The sequence below is a fragment of the Trichomycterus rosablanca genome, chromosome 5 (assembly GCF_030014385.1).
Source record: "Trichomycterus rosablanca isolate fTriRos1 chromosome 5, fTriRos1.hap1, whole genome shotgun sequence".
Taxonomy (NCBI): domain Eukaryota; kingdom Metazoa; phylum Chordata; class Actinopteri; order Siluriformes; family Trichomycteridae; genus Trichomycterus; species Trichomycterus rosablanca.
Genome location: NC_085992.1, coordinates 10,879,398 through 10,900,688, shown reverse-complemented (window position 1 = coordinate 10,900,688; position 21,291 = coordinate 10,879,398). Strand labels below are relative to the sequence as shown.

At 40.4% G+C, this 21,291-nt stretch overlaps 1 protein-coding gene across 1 annotated transcript; it reads right to left on the bottom strand.

Moving 5' to 3' along the window:
* Positions 1 to 2,620: 2,620 nt before the first annotated feature.
* Positions 2,621 to 20,676, bottom strand: slc38a6 (solute carrier family 38 member 6). Its single transcript, XM_062995693.1, has 16 exons — positions 20,483 to 20,676; positions 14,201 to 14,325; positions 13,535 to 13,608; positions 12,782 to 12,834; positions 12,441 to 12,480; positions 12,252 to 12,330; positions 9,912 to 9,994; positions 9,157 to 9,215; positions 8,383 to 8,442; positions 7,944 to 8,000; positions 7,686 to 7,765; positions 6,817 to 6,917; positions 6,514 to 6,638; positions 5,415 to 5,559; positions 4,625 to 4,719; positions 2,621 to 3,720 (listed from the first exon to the last, which is right to left on the bottom strand). The coding sequence occupies exons 1-16, from the start codon at positions 20,567 to 20,569 to the stop codon at positions 3,637 to 3,639; spliced, it is 1,347 nt and encodes a 448-aa protein (XP_062851763.1). The 5' UTR covers positions 20,570 to 20,676; the 3' UTR covers positions 2,621 to 3,636.
* Between the last annotated feature and the right edge of the window lie 615 nt (positions 20,677 to 21,291).

Here is a 21,291-nt window from a genome sequence, read left to right as displayed (position 1 = left end):
TGGCGAGACAAACCGTGGGTGAGACACCGGGGGTTGGAAGGAGGGGGGTGTTTACAGGTACAGGTCAGCAGGAGCAGAGTGGCACTGCTGCTGGCATCCCGGTAAAGTTCAGCACGCGCACCGTGCAGGGAACCGACTCACGAGCTCCTGTGTACTCCGTGCCGCCTGAGCTACCAGGTGCCGAGGTTATAATAAAAGGAAGAGTGAGTGTGTATGTGTGTGTGTGTGTGTGTGTGTGTATGCGTGTGTATGCGGAAGAGTTTAAACCTAAAGAGGAAGTGTGAGATCATAAACTTTACAAACTTCTTTGAGCTAGTGCATGCAAAAGTTCCATCAAGAAGCACCAGGGCACTGCACGAAAGAAAGCATTGAAAACAAACCAAATACTTTAGTATGTACCAGTGTTTTACACACTATATGCACAAAAACATGTAGACACCTGACCATGAACTTGAACAACATGAACAAATCTCAATTCAAAACCATTATTATAGGCATTATTATACAGTTGGCCTCAGCCACTTTACTTCAGTAAGGCTTTGTGCAAGTTTTTGATCAGCAGTGATGTTGGACAAAAAGTCTGCAAACAAAGTTCTAGTCACACAAGTCTGGTTTGTCCTGACTCACCTCTCGGGACTCAAGGAAGACAAGCATCTCATCGCTTCTGTGTACTAGCGGCCTAGTACTAGTGGAATAATTTTGCCTTGTCTGCTGGATCAGCTTTCAAACTCCTCCTGTTCTACCTGTAGTCAGGGTACCCGTAGTACCCGTTACTGATATCAGGGCTTTGTGCAGGACTTTCTCCATAATTAACTCATGCAAGCAAATACATTATTTTATATAATAGATTTTCTACACGTTAGCAACGGGCAGGGCTAAAACACCCGAACACAGTCATTAAAAGGGGTGCCTATATACTTCTGCATTTTGCACATTTAATGACTGAAACCAGACAAGCTGAGACAATACAAACAATGTCCAGTAGAAAGAACTGAAAGTTCATGTGCTCAAACCAGCCTGCATTCTTTGCTGTGCTTGGTAACTTCAGATGGCTTTCAGAGGTCATTCTTTATTAAACCTTCTTCAGGGGACAAACCGAGTTCCTCTAATTGGAGCCCAAAACTTAAACCTGTATAACCTCTAACCCCATTCTAGTTGGGGCAAAAGGTAAAATGCGAATAAAAAGGTTTGTAATATCGTCATAAATGTACATGTATTAATAATGTCTCTTATACTATCAAATACCAAATAAGTGGTGCTGCAGTCTTATACTCAGCAGGAAGATCTGAGGACCGGACTTTCTAGTGTCTGATTAGTGAGTCCATGCAATGGATTGGCGCCCTGTTTAGGGTATTCCTGCCTTGCTCCCAGTGTTTTCCAGTGAAATCAGACCCACCAGCTAACAGTGGTTAATGAAAATGAAATTTACTACTGTACAAATACAGATATATCACCTCTTTCTCCTGCTAACATCCAGAGCCAGTCATGTCTTTCTTCCTCAGAAATCATTGTACCTAGCAGCGTTTTGCATAATAATGGATTAGGAAGGCCTAGAGTTATATGTTATTAAACGCACACCAAAAATGTTCCAATAATCCTATAATATAAAAGATTTTGTTTAACGTTTGTGAATCTTTAACGTTTTTGAACTTTTCAGAGGTAACGCTGTCATGATTGGATTTACAAGGCTGGAAGGTGGGCCAAGGTTCAAAAACTGCCTGAGTAAATAGTTGTTCAACGGTTCAAGAACAGAATGTAGGGAGCAACATAAAATGCAAGATATGACAACAAAGACCTTTAAGTCTACTGAGCAACTAAAGTGTTCTTTTCAAGCAAGAATGAGGAAAAAATTTCCACTTTCACACCTAAATTGGTGTCCTCAGTTCTCAAGCCATTACAGAACCTTGTTAAAAGGGTGTTGGAACACAGCAGTAAACATGTCCCAACTTGTTTGGAATATGTTGCAGACATCACTCTTAGTGAGTATATATATTCTCAGATCATCTAGCAATTTATTAGGTACATCTATCTGCTATGTCCATGCATTTATTATTTTCTACAGCGGGGTCCTATTGGGGTCCCTTATGATTGACGGTAATTGTAGATCGACAGTCAGACACACCAGAGAGGGTTATGTGTTCCTAATAAAGTGCTCTGTGAATTTGTACATACAAAAAACATTAAAGTTGAAACATCAAATATTTTGTACTGAAATGGTGACCTGACACGCTGGTGTATTTTTAACCCAGTGTGGTGAGGAAGCAACACCTACAACAAACAGAAGGAACCATTTGACTGGCATGCAAAATAATTAGCCGCAGAATGGATGGTTTGCATGGCGTGTAGACTGGAGAACATCAGAACGGTGCTAACACAGCTAAATAGCAAGTACAGAATGAAATCTTAGTCATGAACTATAGACTGTATTGCTAGTGTTAGGATCAAAGTCTGAACTAATACTACTGACTTTATAACGACTGTAAAATTAATTCGGCATGAGGTGAAAGGTTGTTAGGCACAGGTGTTCCAAATTCACCTGCAGTTGGTTCCTTGTGTTTGGGTGTGTTTGGAGCTGAGAGAACGCAAAAATGTTCAATCAAAATCAACAACACAATACAAATTACATTGTTCAATTTTATTGTTCAGCACAGTGCAGGCACAAACATGTGCACACACTTCCACTCATTCTATTTTAATAAAGTCATTTACATTGTGTGTGGCACTGATTAACAGTTTGAGTCCCAGAACACATTTTATTAAATTCTAAATATACACATATAAAACTACAAGACTCAATAAGATCACCGACACCCACCCACCCCCACAAACCAATATCCCTGAGCAGAGAGTGTGGGTGTTTCAGCTACATTTTAATTCATTGGGATTTGGAGGCCTCTCTGGCAGAATTGTGTTACTGCAAGCACCTGATGAGCGGCCGTTCTGTAAACATGATTATAAATCTAAAAACCCTCTGTCATCTCTGATCACAAGCTGAGATTTGTGGTGTTCAAGGCCAAGTGGTAGACAATTCGATTAGCTATAAACCTTTTATCTGAGCTGTTATATGTAGTTATATTATTATTTGGGTGTTTTTTTCACCACACCTGTATCATCCCACTGGACATAGGTTGCTAGGTAATGGTAACAGCTCTATAAGCTTATAAAGTATAAGTAATTTAGTTGCAGTAAAAACAGTCTATAAAGAATGTGACACTGGAATGGTAAATTTTGGTCTGATGGTGCAGTGATGCCAATGTACATTTACTTTGTACTTCAGACACCTTAGATGGTCAGAATATCATGTTTTATTATTAATGATTAATATAATGAGGTAAAATGTAATTAGAAAAAGGAGGGTAAAATCAAAGCGAAATGAAAACCAAGATCGGCACCTCTTCTGACCCCGATACTTGACCTCATTACAATAAGGGTGGAACTACATTTCTGGTGCAACAAATTGGCCAGTGCTGTTAATCTTGTTCTATTTGTTGGTCACTTGTTCAGAGTTTATTCTGTGTGGTAGAGCAGTAATGGTCCTACACTGACCCCACATCCCTTTTCAGATCAATCTGTTCCCCATTATTGTGCAATTGTCTGCAAGTCTGGAAGAAGATGTAGGAGGTCTGAGGTGAAATGTCAAGATGGTTGCGCCCAGGAAATAATGATGGTGCACAGACTCAGCAAACCCACAAACACCCCAAACACCACCAGAGCGATGGCCTGCAGAGACACAGAGAACATCAATACATCCATCATCTTCTTCTGTGTTTTATGACTTCATTTCTTATATTTATCTGCAGCAACCTGATTAATAGGGATGTAACAATATATTACTATACCATGATAGTAGAGTGGTGTAAAAAAGTAATTGCCCCCTTTTTGGACTGCCTGCGTTGCATATGTCACACTAAACCGTTTAACAGCATCTATTATTCAATTTAAAAAAAAATATTTCGTAAAAGTTCTCAAACACCCATAGCAGCACATTCCACTCTTTGTTACTGATGAGACTTGAATCTACTGGTTTCATGTCTTACATCATCACAGCAACTCTACTGGTTCCAGAACTAGTCTGTTTCTTTTCAGACATTCAGATGGCAAATCTGCTTTTGTATTTTGTGTCTCTGTCCTGCTACAGAACCCAATCACACCTCAGCTTCAGCTCACCGACAGATGCCCTTATTTTCTCCTTTAAAATGTACTAATACAGAGTTTTAGCTATAAAATGCTAGATTTGTTTTTTGAAAGACATGACAAGAACCTGCTTGCCCAAATACATTACAACTTTGATTGGCCTGTCCATAAAACATTTTTCCAAAAGGTTTGTGCTTTTTATAAAATGTCAGACAGAGATTGAGGTTCTTCCTGGTTAGCAGTGGTTTTCTTTTGGCTACCCTAATATGAAGCCCATTTTTTGGTATTGTGGATTCAAAAGGATGTATGACTATTCCAAGTTTCTCCAGCTGGAAATAATGGCTCTCACTGTGGTTCAGTGGAGTCTTTGATCCTTGGCTTTTTAACCAACTTTAATTTTTAAGGTCATGGCAAGTGCTTCTACAGCAACTTTAAGGTGCTGGTTGACCTAAACGAGAAAGGGATGGGCACAGTGAGACCAAGTTCTTACCCCAACTGATATAACAGATCTGATGTTATCATTGCTGACCCGAAGATAAAACAGACCCGGATACACAAACAGCAAGCAGGTAGAGGTGGTGGAACCTGAAAACACACGCATACACACACACCTCACTTTAAGCTTGTTGGTCATGAATGATTCCTTTTGGCTGCTTTAGTTAGGTGTTGCTACAGCAGATAATTCGTATGCATTTATGATTTGGCACAGTTTTTGCGCTGGATGCCTTTCCTGACACAACTATTTATTCTGGTTTTAGTTTGTTTGAAATCTCATTTCAAAACCAATGGGCTTATAGCCTTTACTCTTCTGGGACAGCTTCTCACAAGACTTTGGAGCATGTTTGTGCTAATTCATTCAAAGGAGCATTTGTAAGGTCAGGCAGTGATGTTAGAGGTTTAGGCCTGGCTTACTTTTGATGTTCCATTTTACCCCAAAGCCACTGAGGTCAGATATCTGTACAGATAACTGGAGTTCCTCTACACCAAACTGGCACAGTTATGCTGGAACCAGTTAGGGCTTCCCAAAAAGTTGCCACAAGGCAGGGAGCATCATTTTTTATAATCATTTATTTACATGGCAGCAATGGGTGTGGCTAAAACTCATGAGCTTAACAATTATGAGGCGTGTTTATATAGGACTGACCTGAATTTGTTGAAATTGACTGAATCACAAAAAAAAAAAACATAACCAAATGACACCAGTATTGCTTCAAATAAATTAAGAAGGTTTAAGGAACCACAAAAACCCTGAGAACAAAGTGTGATCTTCTGTTACTCACCCACAACTCCAAATACATTTCTGATGTCAGGGACGTATATAGCCAGCAGCTCCACTATTAGTAGGAGGAGGAACGTGGAGAGGCAGTGAGACAACCAGGAGAATTCTCTCTGTCCTCTAAATAATGTCAACAGTGCTTTGCGAGCCTGAGCAAAGACAAACAGAAGTTACCTATCTCATCGTCAGCATGTAGCTAGAGATTATAGATTTGGCATCCTGCTAATTGTTAGCATTGACTCAAGAGTATTCATTCATGTAGAACATTAACAGGTCATCACTACAACCCCATTTTGTAGTTTTCATTGATTCTTATTTCAATAAACTTCACTGTATATTGTAAATAAACAAAATGGGACAGGGCAAAACAGAAGCTGTGACATCAGTCAGGTCAAAAATATTTAAAAAAATTAGGTTTTCACCATCTACCATAATAATATTGTGAAACGATTCAGGAAATCTGAAGAAATTGTAGTCAGTGTAAGCCAAGGCCAGAAATCACTACTTAATGTGACCTTCAAGCCCTTAGACGGCACTGCATAAGAAACAGTTATACTACTTCAATAAATATAGCCACATGAGCTCGGAAGTACTTCAGAAAAACATTGTTACAGCTCATCAAAACTGACATTGAGTTCTCTGTGGTAAAGACAAAAAGGACCATCCAGACTTTTATAAGCAAAAGGTGAAAATCCTGCACCTGTCATGGCATGGGTGACATGTTTGAGAGTATCACTGGTGTTAAGGTGTATATTGGGTTTTTAGAAAGAGACCTGCGCCATCAAGGCAACGTCTTTTCCTAGGAAATCCATGGTTATTCCAGCAAGATGATGCCAGTCCTCGTTCTGCACGCACTACAACAGTGTCACTTCGTAAACACAGAGTTCATAAGCTTGTCTGGCCTGCCTGCAGTCCAGATCTGTCTCCTACTGTATCGAACAATGACGACCACAGACTGTTGAGCAGCCGAAGTCTTGTATCAGGCAGGCATTGAGAGAAATTCCACTACCAAACTGCAACAATATCTGTTCTCAGTTCCCAAAAGGATTAAAAAGTCTTATTAATAGAAAACATGAAATCATTTATAAAGGACAAAAACTCACCGGGAAGTGAATGAGAGGCACTGTGAGCAGCACAGCCAAAAGGATCGCCAGACGCACCACCATTACCACCACATCACGCGGCAGGTACACATCGTACCCTCGTAGCAGCTCGGAATCCACCTGACCTGAAGCATACAGGGATCAGCTCACTTAACAAGTGCACAGATTTTTGTAGGACCTGATTTTTTTGGTGTAAAACAGCTAATTGAACAAATGTCACCACAGCCTGACAGTTTTGGGTTTGTTGGGGGTTTAGTCTACAGGGCAGTCACTTTAGAATGTACCACAAACAGTGTCTCTTACTGTAGAAAGTGAGGTATCCGAATACGGCGGAGACCAGGTAAACCAGGAAACTGAGAGAGATGCTCACATTAGCTATGTTCTGCATCCTCCGCTTAGTGGGTCTAAAAGAAACACACACACACACACACACACACACACACACACACACACACACACACACACACACACACACACACACACACACACAGAAACACAACACTGATTGCTTATCACTAGCAGAGGTCCCAGTTCTTAAATTTACTGCTGCTTCTAAGGGTATTTTATGGTTGAGGGATGGGGTAGATGGGGGTGATGAGCAAGGCATCAGATAGGCCACAGTCAGTACTTGTCTACCCTTGCGGTAGGTTTAAGGCATACAATAGCTAATACCTGTATGTAAAGAGAAAACTAAATCTAATGAAGCTGAATCACCACTATGATGTTCTAGCACTCAGTCCCACCTCTTATTCCCATTGCTTAAATCAACCAAAAGACCGGGTCCGAGTCTCAGCAATGCCAGTGGCCTGGTAGGGCACTCTATGGAAACAGCTGGTCATGTCTGAGAGAGGGAGGACTGGACAGGGTCAACATTGACTGTTACTGTTTGGTAGAGGTGCCGACACGAGAGGTGGAGGAATATAGAGAGTTTAGTGTGTTTCGGGTGGAAGAAGAAGAAGTGGTTAGTAGTGGCACACTTGTGTGAGGGAGCGGGTACTAGCCTGCATCCATCCTCAGCCAGGGTGTGTGCTGTTTATTCTACGGAAAGAATGAGAGTTGGACACAACTGAATAAAATAGAGTGGAAATGCAAAAACCCCAAAACCCTTGAAAGAATAAAAACATGTCCTATTTGTGTGTGTGTGTGTGTGTGTGTGTGTGTGTGATACTGACCGGTGAAGCTCAGTGTAAATGGGCAGAATTGCAGTGTGACACAGGAAGGAAAATGCCATGGTGGGGACGGCATAGGCACTCTGAAACACACACACACACCCACTTTTAGGAACCTGCACTTGTGGAAGGCACCCAATGGACAAGCATCTCTTCACTTCAACCATCCATCCATCCATCCATCCATCCATCCATCCATTTACCCACCTACCCATCCATCCATCCTTCATCTCATCCCACAGTGTGTAAAGGTTTTCTTACCTTTCTAGAGAAAATGAAGAGATGAGCTCTGCAGTCTGATACAGACGAGTTAGAGATCTGATAAAACACAATACAAACACTTCTATAACACTGGCAACACATCTGAGGAACCCACCCAAGGCACTTTTATCAAATTTTTTCCCAACTAGAAATTGCCAATTCACATCTAACCTTTCGATCTTTCATATCACACAAAAGTCACCGATCTGGGAAGGTGAGACACATGACGGTCACAGATGCCCAAGAGTATCTGACCCCACTCCACCCAGACTGAAACGCGCAATAAGGTCCCAGCCACAATTCTCGTATGGCATCGTCTCAAGCCCTCAAACTGGCGAAGTCCAGAATATAGGGCTAGCGCTATACTCAGAGCCCAGGACCCAAAAACGGTAAGTAGTTTGTGTAGCATGTGTATGTGTGTGTGTTTGTGTGTAGTTACCATACTGACGGTGGAATTGGAGGGCAGTGGGCAGGGAATAGACCATTTCTTCACCACCACCTGAAACCAACACAAACCATGCAGAATAATTTGAGTGCTTGGGGACTTCATTCAACAGAAGTGATCTGTTGTTGATGAGACTGTACTGTTACTAATAATCAACCAATGGTATTGATTAGTTGCTCACGGGCTCTGATTTATTAACATCACATAATCATCTTATTATTGTAATACCAGCAAGTGTTGCCATGTCTTACAGTAGGTACAGTGTAGTTGTGTTCAAATGCTTAACCTTTTCTTCTTTAAACAAACATCAGGTCTTCAAGATTGGGTTACGTGTGGTCACAATAAGCGGAAGAAGGTTTGGAGGGGAAAAGGTAAGGCGCTCCAACCCAAAAACACTTGGTGGTGGTAGTATAATACTGTAGTTCTGTTTTGCTTACAGTGGAACTGCTGCACTGTAGAAAATGTAGTAATAATCATGTCAATTTTGACCAGAATTAGATGTTACAGTAGGACAAGGAGCCAAAGCAGACATCAGAAGGGGGTTTGGCACTTATAAAAAAAAAAAGGTACAAATGAAGTTTGTAATTTCCGCTCCCAAGTCCAGACCTAAATCCTAACAAGAATGTGTGGACTGTACGGAAAGTCAAATTTGTAACTACAACTCAACATATTTGGTTAAACTCAATCCAATTCTTCCAAAGAGTAGAATGAAGACTAAACTGTCAGGTATTTTATTCTGTTAATAATTCATGAATTACATAGACTTACCACAGCAGCAAAAAACAACATGAAGAAGAAGGACAAACTACTGCTGTAACCCAGAAAACCTGTCAGAAAGAAGAAAAGAAATGTTCATATGCACCCAAGTCTCAAAACATGTTCCTAATGTACGTACACTGCACTACAAAGAGTAGAGAAACCACCCTACACCATGTACACAGTGTAGCAATACAAAGGATCCAGGATTGCAGACTTAGGTACAAATATACAGGGTATATACAGTACTACTTCTGTACATAGTATTATCTTCTCCTGTATATAATAAATGCTTCACACTCTATAAAGCTCAGGAATGGAGGTCATGGGGGGGCACCAGTTCGAATTTGTAGGACCAGTCACTTTATTGATGTTTTTGTTGTTGTTGTTTTGCCCTATTCCCCCACCACTAGGTTTCATGGTAGTGGGTAGAGCGTCAGACAGCTGCACCACCCGTGCTCATAGTTTCTATTTGGTCAAGATGTTTACAAGTTTAGCTTGTAACAAATGTAATAATGGAACGCAGAACTTAAATAGGAGTGTTTAATGATTTTGTAGATGGTGTATTGTAATAGCAATAGTGAGCCAGGGTGTGATGTCACATTCCCAATATCTATATAATGCACTATTATGTATTTGGGGTATAAGATTTGGGTTTGCAGACATCCAGTCCAGTGTGGAATTCCCAGCACATAGTTTATTGTATAGTAGCACGCACACACATGCGCGCACGCACACGCACACACTTATGTTCTGTGAGAAATTACCGATTTTGGGCAGCAGGGCGAGTGGTAGCACCACACACACGGTTACCAGAATCAACACCACTACACCATTTTCATACCAAGCACTGTAAAGACACATAACAATTCATCTACAGCGTGACATGGTTCAATACCTACCTTCATCAGAATGTGGTACATATAATCAAAAGTATGTGGACACCCGACCATGAGCTTGCTGCACATCAACATTTTCAACTTCAACAGCTTCCACTATTCTAGAAAGTCACAAGGTGTGTGTGTCCATTTAGTCAAACAAGCATTTGTAATGTCGGATTAATAGGCTTGACTCACAAGCTACATTCCAATTAATCCCAAAAATGTTCAGTTGAGTTGCGGTCCGGGCTCTGTCTTAGACAACTGAAGTTCCTCCACACCAAACTTATCAATCCATGACTGTGTTTGTGGATCTCGCTTTGTGCACCGGGGCACAGTCATGCCTGGAACAGGACAGGGCCTTCCTTAAACTGCTGCTCCAATTTTGAAATCATACAAGTTGAGTATATTTCATATTCATGTTTGTGTACATCAAACACATGAGCTCAATAATTTACAGGAATGCCCACATACTTTGTGTTATATGATTGTAAATTAACTTTTATTAATGATATTAATGATATAAATACACCAAAATGATACATCTTTATACTTTATTTAAATATAGTTTTTTTCTTACAAGACAATAATGATATACAGTGTATCACAAAAGTGAGTACACCCCTCACATTTCTGCAAATATTTAATTATATCTTTTCATGGGACAACACTATAGACATGAAACTTGGATATAACTTAGAGTAGTCAGTGTACAACTTGTATAGCAGTGTAGATTTACTGTCTTCTGAAAATAACTCAACACACAGCCATTAATGTCTAAATAGCTGGCAACATAAGTGAGTACACCCCACAGTGAACATGTCCAAATTGTGCCCAAAGTGTCAATATTTTGTTTGACCACCATTATTATCCAGCACTGCCTTAACCCTCCTGGGCATGGAATTCACCAGAGCTGCACAGGTTGCTACTGGAATCCTCTTCCACTCCTCCATGATGACATCACGGAGCTGGTGGATGTTAGACACCTTGAACTCCTCCACCTTCCACTTGACATGCGCCACAGGATGCTCAATTGGGTTTAGTCCATCACCTTTACCTTCAGCTTCCTCAGCAAGGCAGTTGTCATCTTGGAGGTTGTGTTTGGGGTCGTTATCCTGTTGGAAAACTGCCATGAGGCCCAGTTTTCGAAGGGAGGGGATCATGCTCTGTTTCAGAATGTCACAGTACATGTTGGAATTCATGTTTCCCTCAATGAACTGCAGCTCCCCAGTGCCAGCAACACTCATGCAGCCCAAGACCATGATGCTACCACCACCATGCTTGACTGTAGGCAAGATACAGTTGTCTTGGTACTTCTCACCAGGGCGCCGCCACACATGCTGGACACCATCTGAGCCAAACAAGTTTATCTTGGTCTCGTCAGACCACAGGGCATTCCAGTAATCCATGTTCTTGGACTGCTTGTCTTCAGCAAACTGTTTGCGGGCTTTCTTGTGCGTCAGCTTCCTTCTGGGATGACGACCATGCAGACCGAGTTGATGCAGTGTGCGGCGTACGGTCTGAGCACTGACAGGCTGACCTCCCACGTCTTCAACCTCTGCAGCAATGCTGGCAGCACTCATGTGTCTATTTTTTTAAGCCAACCTCTGGATATGACGCCGAACACGTGGACTCAACTTCTTTGGTCGACCCTGGCGAAGCCTGTTCCGAGTGGAACCTGTCCTGGAAAACCACTGTATGACCTTGGCCACCATGCTGTAGCTCAGTTTCAGGGTGTTAGCAATCTTCTTATAGCCCAGGCCATCTTTGTGGAGAGCAACAATTCTATTTCTTACATCCTCAGAGAGTTCTTTGCCATGAGGTGCCATGTTGAATATCCAGTGGCCAGTATGAGAGAATTGTACCCAAAACACCAAATTTAACAGCCCTGCTCCCCATTTACACCTGGGACCTTGACACATGACACCAGGGAGGGACAACGACACAATTGGGCACAATTTGGACATGTTCACTGTGGGGTGTACTCACTTATGTTGCCAGCTATTTAGACATTAATGGCTGTGTGTTGAGTTATTTTCAGAAGACAGTAAATCTACACTGCTATACAAGCTGTACACTGACTACTCTAAGTTATATCCAAGTTTCATGTCTATAGTGTTGTCCCATGAAAAGATATAATGAAATATTTGCAGAAATGTGAGGGGTGTACTCACTTTTGTGATACACTGTATATTTCACTCTTCAGCTGACTGTAAGTGGGAAAATTACCCAGAATCCTCTGCTTTCAGAAAGCCACTAATTGTGGGAGGAAGTTCCATCTTTAAGATGAACATGTAGGACGCCATGGCTGTGGAGAAGCAGAAAAGAACATGGGTGAGCACTCCACACACACCATACACACTGAACACCTACAGCGGAGCTTGTTTTAGAATGGGGTGTCCAACTTTTTGAACTTACCACCGATATTTTGGATCAGGATAGTGCAGGCCACCAGAATCTACCACAGAAAAGAAATCATAAGTAATAACAATAATAATAATAAGTACCAGGTCCAGGGTTCAAAACCTGAGCAGTGCTATTGGTCAATTGGACGTGTACATACAGACATTTCTGCAATGGACTTGTGGCCTGTCTAAGATGTGTCAATGCATTGCACCCAGTTTATGGGAAACCCTCTGACCAGGATAAAGCGGTGGTAAAAACATGACTAGTAATCAAAAGATTGGTTCAAAGCACACCACTGCCAAGTTGCCACTGCTGGGCTACTCATCAGTGAGCCTTAAATGTCATTTTCTCACCTGTCCAGCTTTGTTAAAGGCTCTCTCTCCTAGTGCTTCATACGACTTTAATCCTGCAGATACAGACTTAAAATCATTATTTATAAAATCGTTTAAATTCTGTTACTGATTTTAAAAGCCGCCAAAAATTGACAATCTAAAATATAATGCTGTTACAGTGAGAATGTCAAAAACTCTTAACCCATCGTTACCAGGTGCATAAAATTAATGATGTAGGTGCCCGGGTGGTGCAGCAACCTAACGCGGCAGCACACCACTGGTGAATTTGAATATCAGTAGAGCCACCGACTTGGCTGGGCATCCACATTAACACAATTCACCGTGTTAGAGGGAGGGAAGGTTGGACGACATCTCTTCATGCTGCCACTGTGATATGCAATCTCTGAGATTTTCATGGGTGCCTGCGCTAGTTGGGGTGGGGTCACTTGTGTGGCTTAGTGCGGATCTCTTGTGTCTACAGTGCTCCTTGGCCAGAACAGAGGTAGTGCTAGCAGCAGCAGAGTTACAACTGGAAATTAGAGGTGACCAGATCAGGAGAAAAATATAATAACAATGATAATAGAAAAAAAATACAATTAATGATATGCTTTATATGGAACTGCTTCCACAAAGTGAGGTCCATAAAGACCTGTTTCATAATCGTAAAGAAAATGGCACTGCTTCTACAAAAAACACAACCAAGTTATGCCGCAGCAACCACACCCACAGTTTAACACAATAAAATGAATGAAAGACTTGAAGGTCACACATCACCTGTCTGGTCACACACTGAAAGTAGGAGATGGATGGAATATGCAGCCAAACTGGACACCAACAACAACAAAATACTGCACAGACACAAACATGTGGGGTTAAAATGGGTCAAGCTCTGGTCACACCCTTTTTTGGATGCAAAATTCAGTGCTCAAATGTACATTTCTACAAACCTGATCTGTGTCCCCCGGCTGGACAATAGCACAGCTGAGATTCGAACCCAAGAGCTCAAGATGGTGGTTGGCTAGCACATTAGGCCGCTGCACCACCTAAGTGCTGCTGTGTGAAGCCTTGATTTGACTTCATACACCTAACTCGGAGTTGTGGTGATCATCCTGACACTCAACCTTTCTGGCTGAATTTTTTCTATTTAGGTATATCCAGTTCCTGTATGCTGCTGGCATGACACCTACAGAGAAGAGCTGCAGGCTAGCACACACCTACATCTTTGCACTGGACAGTGGTGGATTTCTACAGAGAGCTTCAATACTGATGAAGAAAGGCTCCACCAGTCTACTGATACCTAAACCAACCAAAACGAAATGCTGTTGCAGCAAACCTCTGCCCCGTTGTATGTGTAATTAAGAGTGTCAAATTTTACTTTTACATTTCTTTACTTAGTTGCAAATACCAGTTTAATTTAAAAGCAGCAGGTCTGAATCTTACCTAAAGCCCACAATGCCAGTGTTTGCCATGGCATAGGCCAATCCCAGGATGCCACTCCCCATGATGGCGTTCATCAGGTTAAAGACAGATGAGGTAAAAGATGAACCTTTGGAGATCTGAACTTCCTGAAACACACACAGAGAGAGACTGAGGATCGTTTTGGTCAAAACTCTGGGTTGTTTTTGCTCAGATTTGTTTTCAATTGTCCCAATTTTTGCACTCTGGCGACCTCTGCTAGAGTAGAGTCACAGGCTAACAAACGCCTCTTCTGACTAGTGGTGGTAAATTCGGTTCATTTTATGGTCTCGGGTTAATCTGAGTCACTCGGTTCACTTGAGTCAGTTGAGTCACTTGTACTGACATCTTGATTGCGATTGATTTACTGCATGAAAATGCATCCAAATATCACTTGTCTTCCGTGCACTCATCTTCTCTCTTAATTCTCTTGGCACCTCACACTTCTCTTGTCAGTGACAAGTTGACACTTTTTCTAAGTGGAATCTTGATCATGGGAAAGAGGGAGGTGGATTCACCTACCAATCAGATGGGTATATTAATGGATCAACGGTTCAAGGGGGATGGTCAACAACAAAATGCAGTGGTAACATAACCCAGTCAGGCAGCCACAGTGGCACCAAAACAAACAGTCAATAATTTACCATGGGGACTATGATACTCCTTAAGTGGTACAGTACTAAAGCAGCCTGTAAGCATTTGCATTTTAATAATAATAATATATCTATATTTTGTTATTGTTTTGCTTAGAAGAAAATATGCTACATTACTAATCTATACCACTACTACTGATAATAATAATAATAGCATGTGCATAAAATCAGCCACATAACGAACATCAGTGTGTTTAACCACTTCTTTATTGGAATATTTTACTTAGATTCACGGACTGGAGTGAAGTCGGTTCAGCCAAATCATCCGAGTCTGCGTGTTTCAGTGAGCTGCTCACTCGCCTTGTGTACTTAGCAGCAGCCAGTCAGAGGACTCATAGGATCTGGGTTAACTGGGATTTCGGACTCGTGATTCCTGATGCAGTACAAAAATTTGAATCATTAACCCGGGTGATTCAGGAACCGCCAAGCTCTACATTTGACTCAAGTAAATCGTTACTGAGAGTTTTGAAGCACACTGGGGACCACACTAGTTCCTCTCTTTTTTTTGTTTGTAACGTCTGTAATTTTGATTACAGATTCCGGACGTCACCCGGAATCCTTAGGTCACAAACCATTGAGACTGTGTCTGTTTACCGTGGCAGGTGTAAGCCAAAACAAAATCAAAAAGTATGTCATAATAACTTAATTAAAATTAATCTAAATGAGCATCATGAAAACCATAGTAAAACTAAACTAAAGTTAGGACTTCTAAACATCAGGTCACTTGCATGCAAAACAGTAATTGTAAATGAAATAATTACAGATAATAGTCTTAGTGCACTTTGTTTAACTGAGACCTGGGCTAGACCTGATGAGTATCTAGGTTTAAATGAAGCATCTCCTCCGGGTTACAGTTATGAACATAAGCCACGTCTTAGTGGTCGTGGTGGAGGAATAGCCGCAATTTATGACAAGGACATAGGTCTCACTGTAAAATCAACTCCCATAACAAACTCGTTTGAAGTTCTTATCTCTGACATAACCAATAAATGTTCATCTGATAAAACTAGTATGTTTAAGCTGGTTACTGTTTATCGACCCCCTGGTCCTTACTCAGAATTTCTTAACGAATTTGCCGATTTTCTTTCTAAATTAGTTTTATCAACTAAGAAAGCTTTAATTGTTGGTGACTTTAATATCCATTATGAGGATAAATTTAATCCACTCAAAACTGCGTTTGATTCTATTTTAGAATCTTTAGGCATCACCCAAAATGTAACAGGACCCACTCACCGCTGTAAACATACCTTAGATTTAATACTTACTTATGGTATAAACATAGACAACCTGGAAATTGTACCACAGAATGACTTAATCTCTGATCACTCTCTACTAATTTATGAAGTGTCCCTGTCCAATAATATACAGCAACCGCATCGTTTTAAATATAAGCGCACTATTACATCTGCAACTGCAGCAGCGTTCATAAACTGCCTACCAGAATTACCAAATATACCAGCATCAGATCCTAAAGAACTAGATCAGGCAACTCAAAACCTAGAGACTGTATTGCGCACAACCTTAGATAACGTAGCCCCACTCAAAACTAAACTGATTAGGGAGAAAAAACTTGCTCCTTGGTACAATGACCACACATGCGCACTTAAACAAGCAGCACGAAAATTAGAACGCAAGTGGCGTCACACTACACTAGAAGTGTATAAGATTGCTTGGAAAGATGCTCTAACTGAGTATAAACATGCACTTATAAAAGCTAAATCTTTATATTATTCATCCCTAATAGAGAAAAATAAAAACAATCCCAGATTCCTTTTTGAGACAGTGTCCAAATTAACTAAAAACGTTAATGAAACTGAATCTAATATACCGCCTGACTGTACCAGCCATGATTTTTTAAAATTCTTTAATGACAAGATAGAAAAAATACGACTTCAGAGTCAGAGTGTGTCACTTTCCAATGTTAAGTATGGACTCACTCCGAGCAGCATTGGTGATAATAGTAACGAGTTAATCCAACTAAATTCCTTTAATCCAATCTCCCAAAATGAACTAACTGTGTTGATTAAATCATCGAAGTCATCATCGTGTATACTCGATCCTGTTCCAACTCGTTTACTTAAAGATTTACTCCCAGCTATTGTAGAGCCCCTGCTTACATTAATCAATGCATCCCTTAGCCTTGGATATGTACCTAAATTGTTTAAAAGTGCTGTTATTAAACCCCTGATTAAAAAACCTAATCTTGATCCACATGTACTAGCTAATTATAGGCCAATTTCAAACCTTCCTTTTGTCTCTAAGATATTAGAAAAAGTCGTTTCCAAACAGTTATGTTCTTATTTGAATGAAAATTGTATTCATGAAAAATTTCAATCAGGATTTAGACCCAATCATAGTACCGAAACCGCATTAATTAGAGTAGTTAACGAGTTGTTAATGTCTTCTGATAATGGATGTGTCTCTTTTCTTGTTCTATTAGATCTTAGCGCAGCGTTTGATACGGTCGATCATAACATTTTACTGGAGAGGCTAGAAAATACAGTAGGTGTTAAAGGACTCGCACTCTCTTGGTTTAAATCATATCTGACTGACCGCTCTCAACTCGTTTATGTAAATAATAAATGCTCGGAAACTACAAAAGTAAAGTATGGTGTTCCACAGGGGTCGGTACTGGGACCGCTATTATTTACACTCTATATGCTTCCACTAGGTGAAATTATTCATAAACATGGCATAAACTTTCACTGCTATGCAGATGACACACAGCTGTATATATCAGCCAAACCAAATGATACTGACACAATCAGTAAGATAGAAGATTGTGTAAACGACATAAAAAACTGGATGTCGAGTAATTTTCTTTTACTTAATTCAGATAAAACAGAGGTTTTACTTGTTGGCTCTAAAGCTGCAAGAGACAAGTTGTCTAACCTGGTGCTAAACTTAAACACGTTCTCTGTTACTCCCAGCCCAGATGTAAAAAACTTAGGTGTCACAATAGATTCAGATCTCTCATTTGATACACACGTTAATAATATTACTAGAGTTGCTTTCTATCATTTGCGTAACATTTCTAAAATAAGAAATATACTATCTGTTAATGACGCCGAAAAACTGATCCATGCGTTTATAACTTCTCGGTTAGATTATTGTAATGCTCTTCTAACTGGATGCTCTGGTAGATCCTTAAACAAACTCCAGTTAGTTCAAAATGCAGCAGCTCGAGTGCTAACTAGAACTAAAAAATTTGACCATATTACTCCTGTTCTATCATCTCTACACTGGCTGCCAGTTAAATTTCGCATTGATTACAAAATACTTTTACTAACTTATAAAGCGCTACATGGTCTGGCTCCACAGTATCTGAGTGAACTTATTAATCACTACAGCCCAGCGCGTCCACTTCGTTCACAAGATGCAGGGTTACTTATAGTTCCTAAAATTAAAAAGACCACGGCTGGTGGAAGAGCGTTTTCTTACAAAGCTCCACAACTCTGGAATAATCTTCCTGCCTCTATTCGGGATTCGGACACAGTCTCAATGTTTAAGTCTAGACTGAAAACATATTTATTTTCTCAGGCTTTTGATTAGTATAGACAAAGGCGCAGAGCTTGGGGGTTCTTGGTCATAGAAACTTGTGGTGATCAGGGATGTTGGGTTGCTGTCGTTCTGCCTCTCTTGTCCGATCACTCAGGTTTGGTGACGGTGGGGAGATGGGCGCTGATGTCCTGTGAAAGCCTTCATGACCTAGTTACCTGCTCGCTCTCCCTTTTAGTTATGCTGTAATAATTAGGGCTGCCGGAGTCTAAAACTCTCTGTAAAACTGTTTGTCAACTAGCATTGTGCATTATTAACTACATTCTCTGTTGTTTTACCCCGAGGGCATTCTGATGGAAACCTGTTTACCCGCCGAGGTTAAGGATTGAAGTCGAGACTGCCGGGACAACGATGCTTCTCCTGTCAGATGTGACGGGTCTGGAGTAATTGCAACGACAAGAAATCACTACAGACTTTATTGAAGACTAGAGCGGATAACAACTCTATTATTATTTAATTGTTTATTTATCTATTTATTACCAGTTATGACTTTTAGATCATTTAATTCTGTGTTTGTATGATTTGTGTAAATCGTGTATTTATTTAAAGTATCCTCCAGGCCACCCATGAAGGATGGGCCCTGCTGAGTCTGGTTCCTCTCAAGGTTTCTTCCTGTAATTTTCAGGGAGTTTTTCCTTGCCACAGTTGCCCTCGGCTTGCTCAACAGGGGTTTTTTGTATCTGTTGGTCCTGGATTTTGTAAAGTTGCTTTGAGACAATGTCTATTGTAAAAAGCGCTATATAAATAAAGTTGACTTGACTTGACTTGATTCATTGCACAAACACAGCCAAAAATGAAAGATCTTCAAGCCTGCAAACACAAGACACTGCACAAAAACAGGACACATCATCATACTGTAATCAGTGCTGAGAACAGAGCCTGAGTCATGTGATCCACACGCGACATGTATTTATTGCCAATGTCAGCAACTTTTATAAAGCACATCATCGTTAGACTCTAAAGCAGAGAAAACACTTTCTCTAAAGTGATCTCTCTTCAAGTGAATCTGACAGCCTGTGTTTGATTAATGCCAGAATAAGTGTAAGGTGTTTCCACAATGGTAATGTTTGAAGCATAAGAATAATCCTCATAGACACGACAAGATTTGGCTTGGTTTGGTGAGTTTAGTGGTGTGAAATGAGCTATCACACGCAGCCTCAATGAGAACACCAAGCTTGTTTGACTGTGGTGAAAAACCATTAATAGAATACATCAAAGACTGTATTGTGAGTAGAAAAGTGTTAATCTTGTCTGCAGTGAGGGATCACACTGACAGAGGCTCACACAGAGGCTCTGTGAATGTGATAACAACTGAAAAAAACAACAACATCCTTATATATCTTGTTGGTGACCTTGTAGAACAGTGTAAGATTCCCCCATTAACAGAGATTTCTTAGCTTGAACATAGGAACTGGTCTAAATCAGCTAGAACTGGGTTTTGGACCTCATACAATGCAATCGACACACTTCTTATCATGTACACCATGTACACATCCAGTATCATTCTACTGTAGCAGTATTCTTGGAATATGACTACTGACAATCATACCATAAGCATATCTACATTTTATAAGTAGTAACTGATTATGTATTAATACTTCTACTTTTTTTTAATTCATGACAAATGTTTTGTGTGTTTTTGATTACATCTGACAATTTGGAAATATTTTTTCAAGTACAAGGTGACAGTTTGGAGTTTCTTTTGGACCTTGGCAAACAGAACACTGTTTTATGTGCTTACAATTCTTTGTACTGATGAGTTTGGGAGCTAGATACTAAAAATGGCTCCAGATGACAATGTATGATCTGTACAGAGCTTTTAAGACTTTTGTTAAGTCAAACTAGCCCTATTTATATGATTAAATGAACACTATTAGGTCATGATACAAAGTTAGATGATAAATTGTACCATCTAATCTGCTGGCTATGTATTTTTGGTCAGATTTGAATGTGTTGCAGTCATTCGAGCATAGAAAAAGTTAGAGACTGTATATAAATACAAAGCCTGTCACCATACATTACCAAAAGTAACTGGAAACAATATATAAAGTATTACCTGTGGCAGTAGTGGTGTCGTCTCTTCTCTGTCAGGTTCGTATCCATCTCCATTCTGTATTGTTGTGTTTGTGCCTTCTTTCTCCATTTTACTCACTTTTAACACTATTCGCTACCCACAGGTGCGAATAATTACTAACTTAAATTACTACCCAGATCGTTGTAAGGGACATATTTCTTTAAAAAGGCACTCTTATAATACATACAAACATGTAGAACTGAACAAACCAACTCTAGTTTGGTTTCACTACATATTGCTGCTCATGTGACTGATAATGAGCTGTTTCAAATACATTCTTGTTCCCAATTCCCTACGAAGTGCACTAGGTTTTAGTGGCGCCTTCTTAGTCTGACATGCAGCATTTGGACGTATGAGATTCCTAATAAACTGGAAAACTTTTAACCTGTGCATTACATTTTAAGTAAGGAATGATTATGTCTGTATGCAGGGATGGACTGGCCATCGGGAGTTTTCCCGGTGGGCCGCTCTGTATGTGGGCCGCTGAGGGAGTGAAAAATAAATTCAGTTTTAAATATTCCTGAATAATAATCCTGAAGTGTGCATTGGCCCATCACAGTATCCTCGCTGCATGTCCATTGGCCAATCACAGAAATGTCCCTCCCCCAGGATAAACCGTAATCACAACCACCAGTACAAAAACTATGAATGAGTGCGAGATGGAGAAAGGGTCGAAAAAGCGTAAAGGAGGTGCAGAAAAATCCCGTGATTAAAAAAAAAAAAAAAAAAAAAAAAACAGAAAAAGCTGCAAGCAGATGCAGAAAAGTGCAGGAAACTGGACAACCTGTTTG

Bases quoted from the DNA above. Each gene is read 5' to 3' on its own strand.
- slc38a6 (XM_062995693.1), bottom strand. From the start codon at position 20,569: ATGGAGAAAGAAGGCACAAACACAACAATACAGAATGGAGATGGATAC. The intron at 12,481-12,781 runs GTGAGAAAATGA...TTTCTGTGGTAG, and splicing joins CCTTTAACAAAGCTGGACAG to ATTCTGGTGGCCTGCACTAT. The intron at 4,720-5,414 runs GTGAGTAACAGA...GTGTGTTTTCAG, and splicing joins AAATGTATTTGGAGTTGTGG to GTTCCACCACCTCTACCTGC.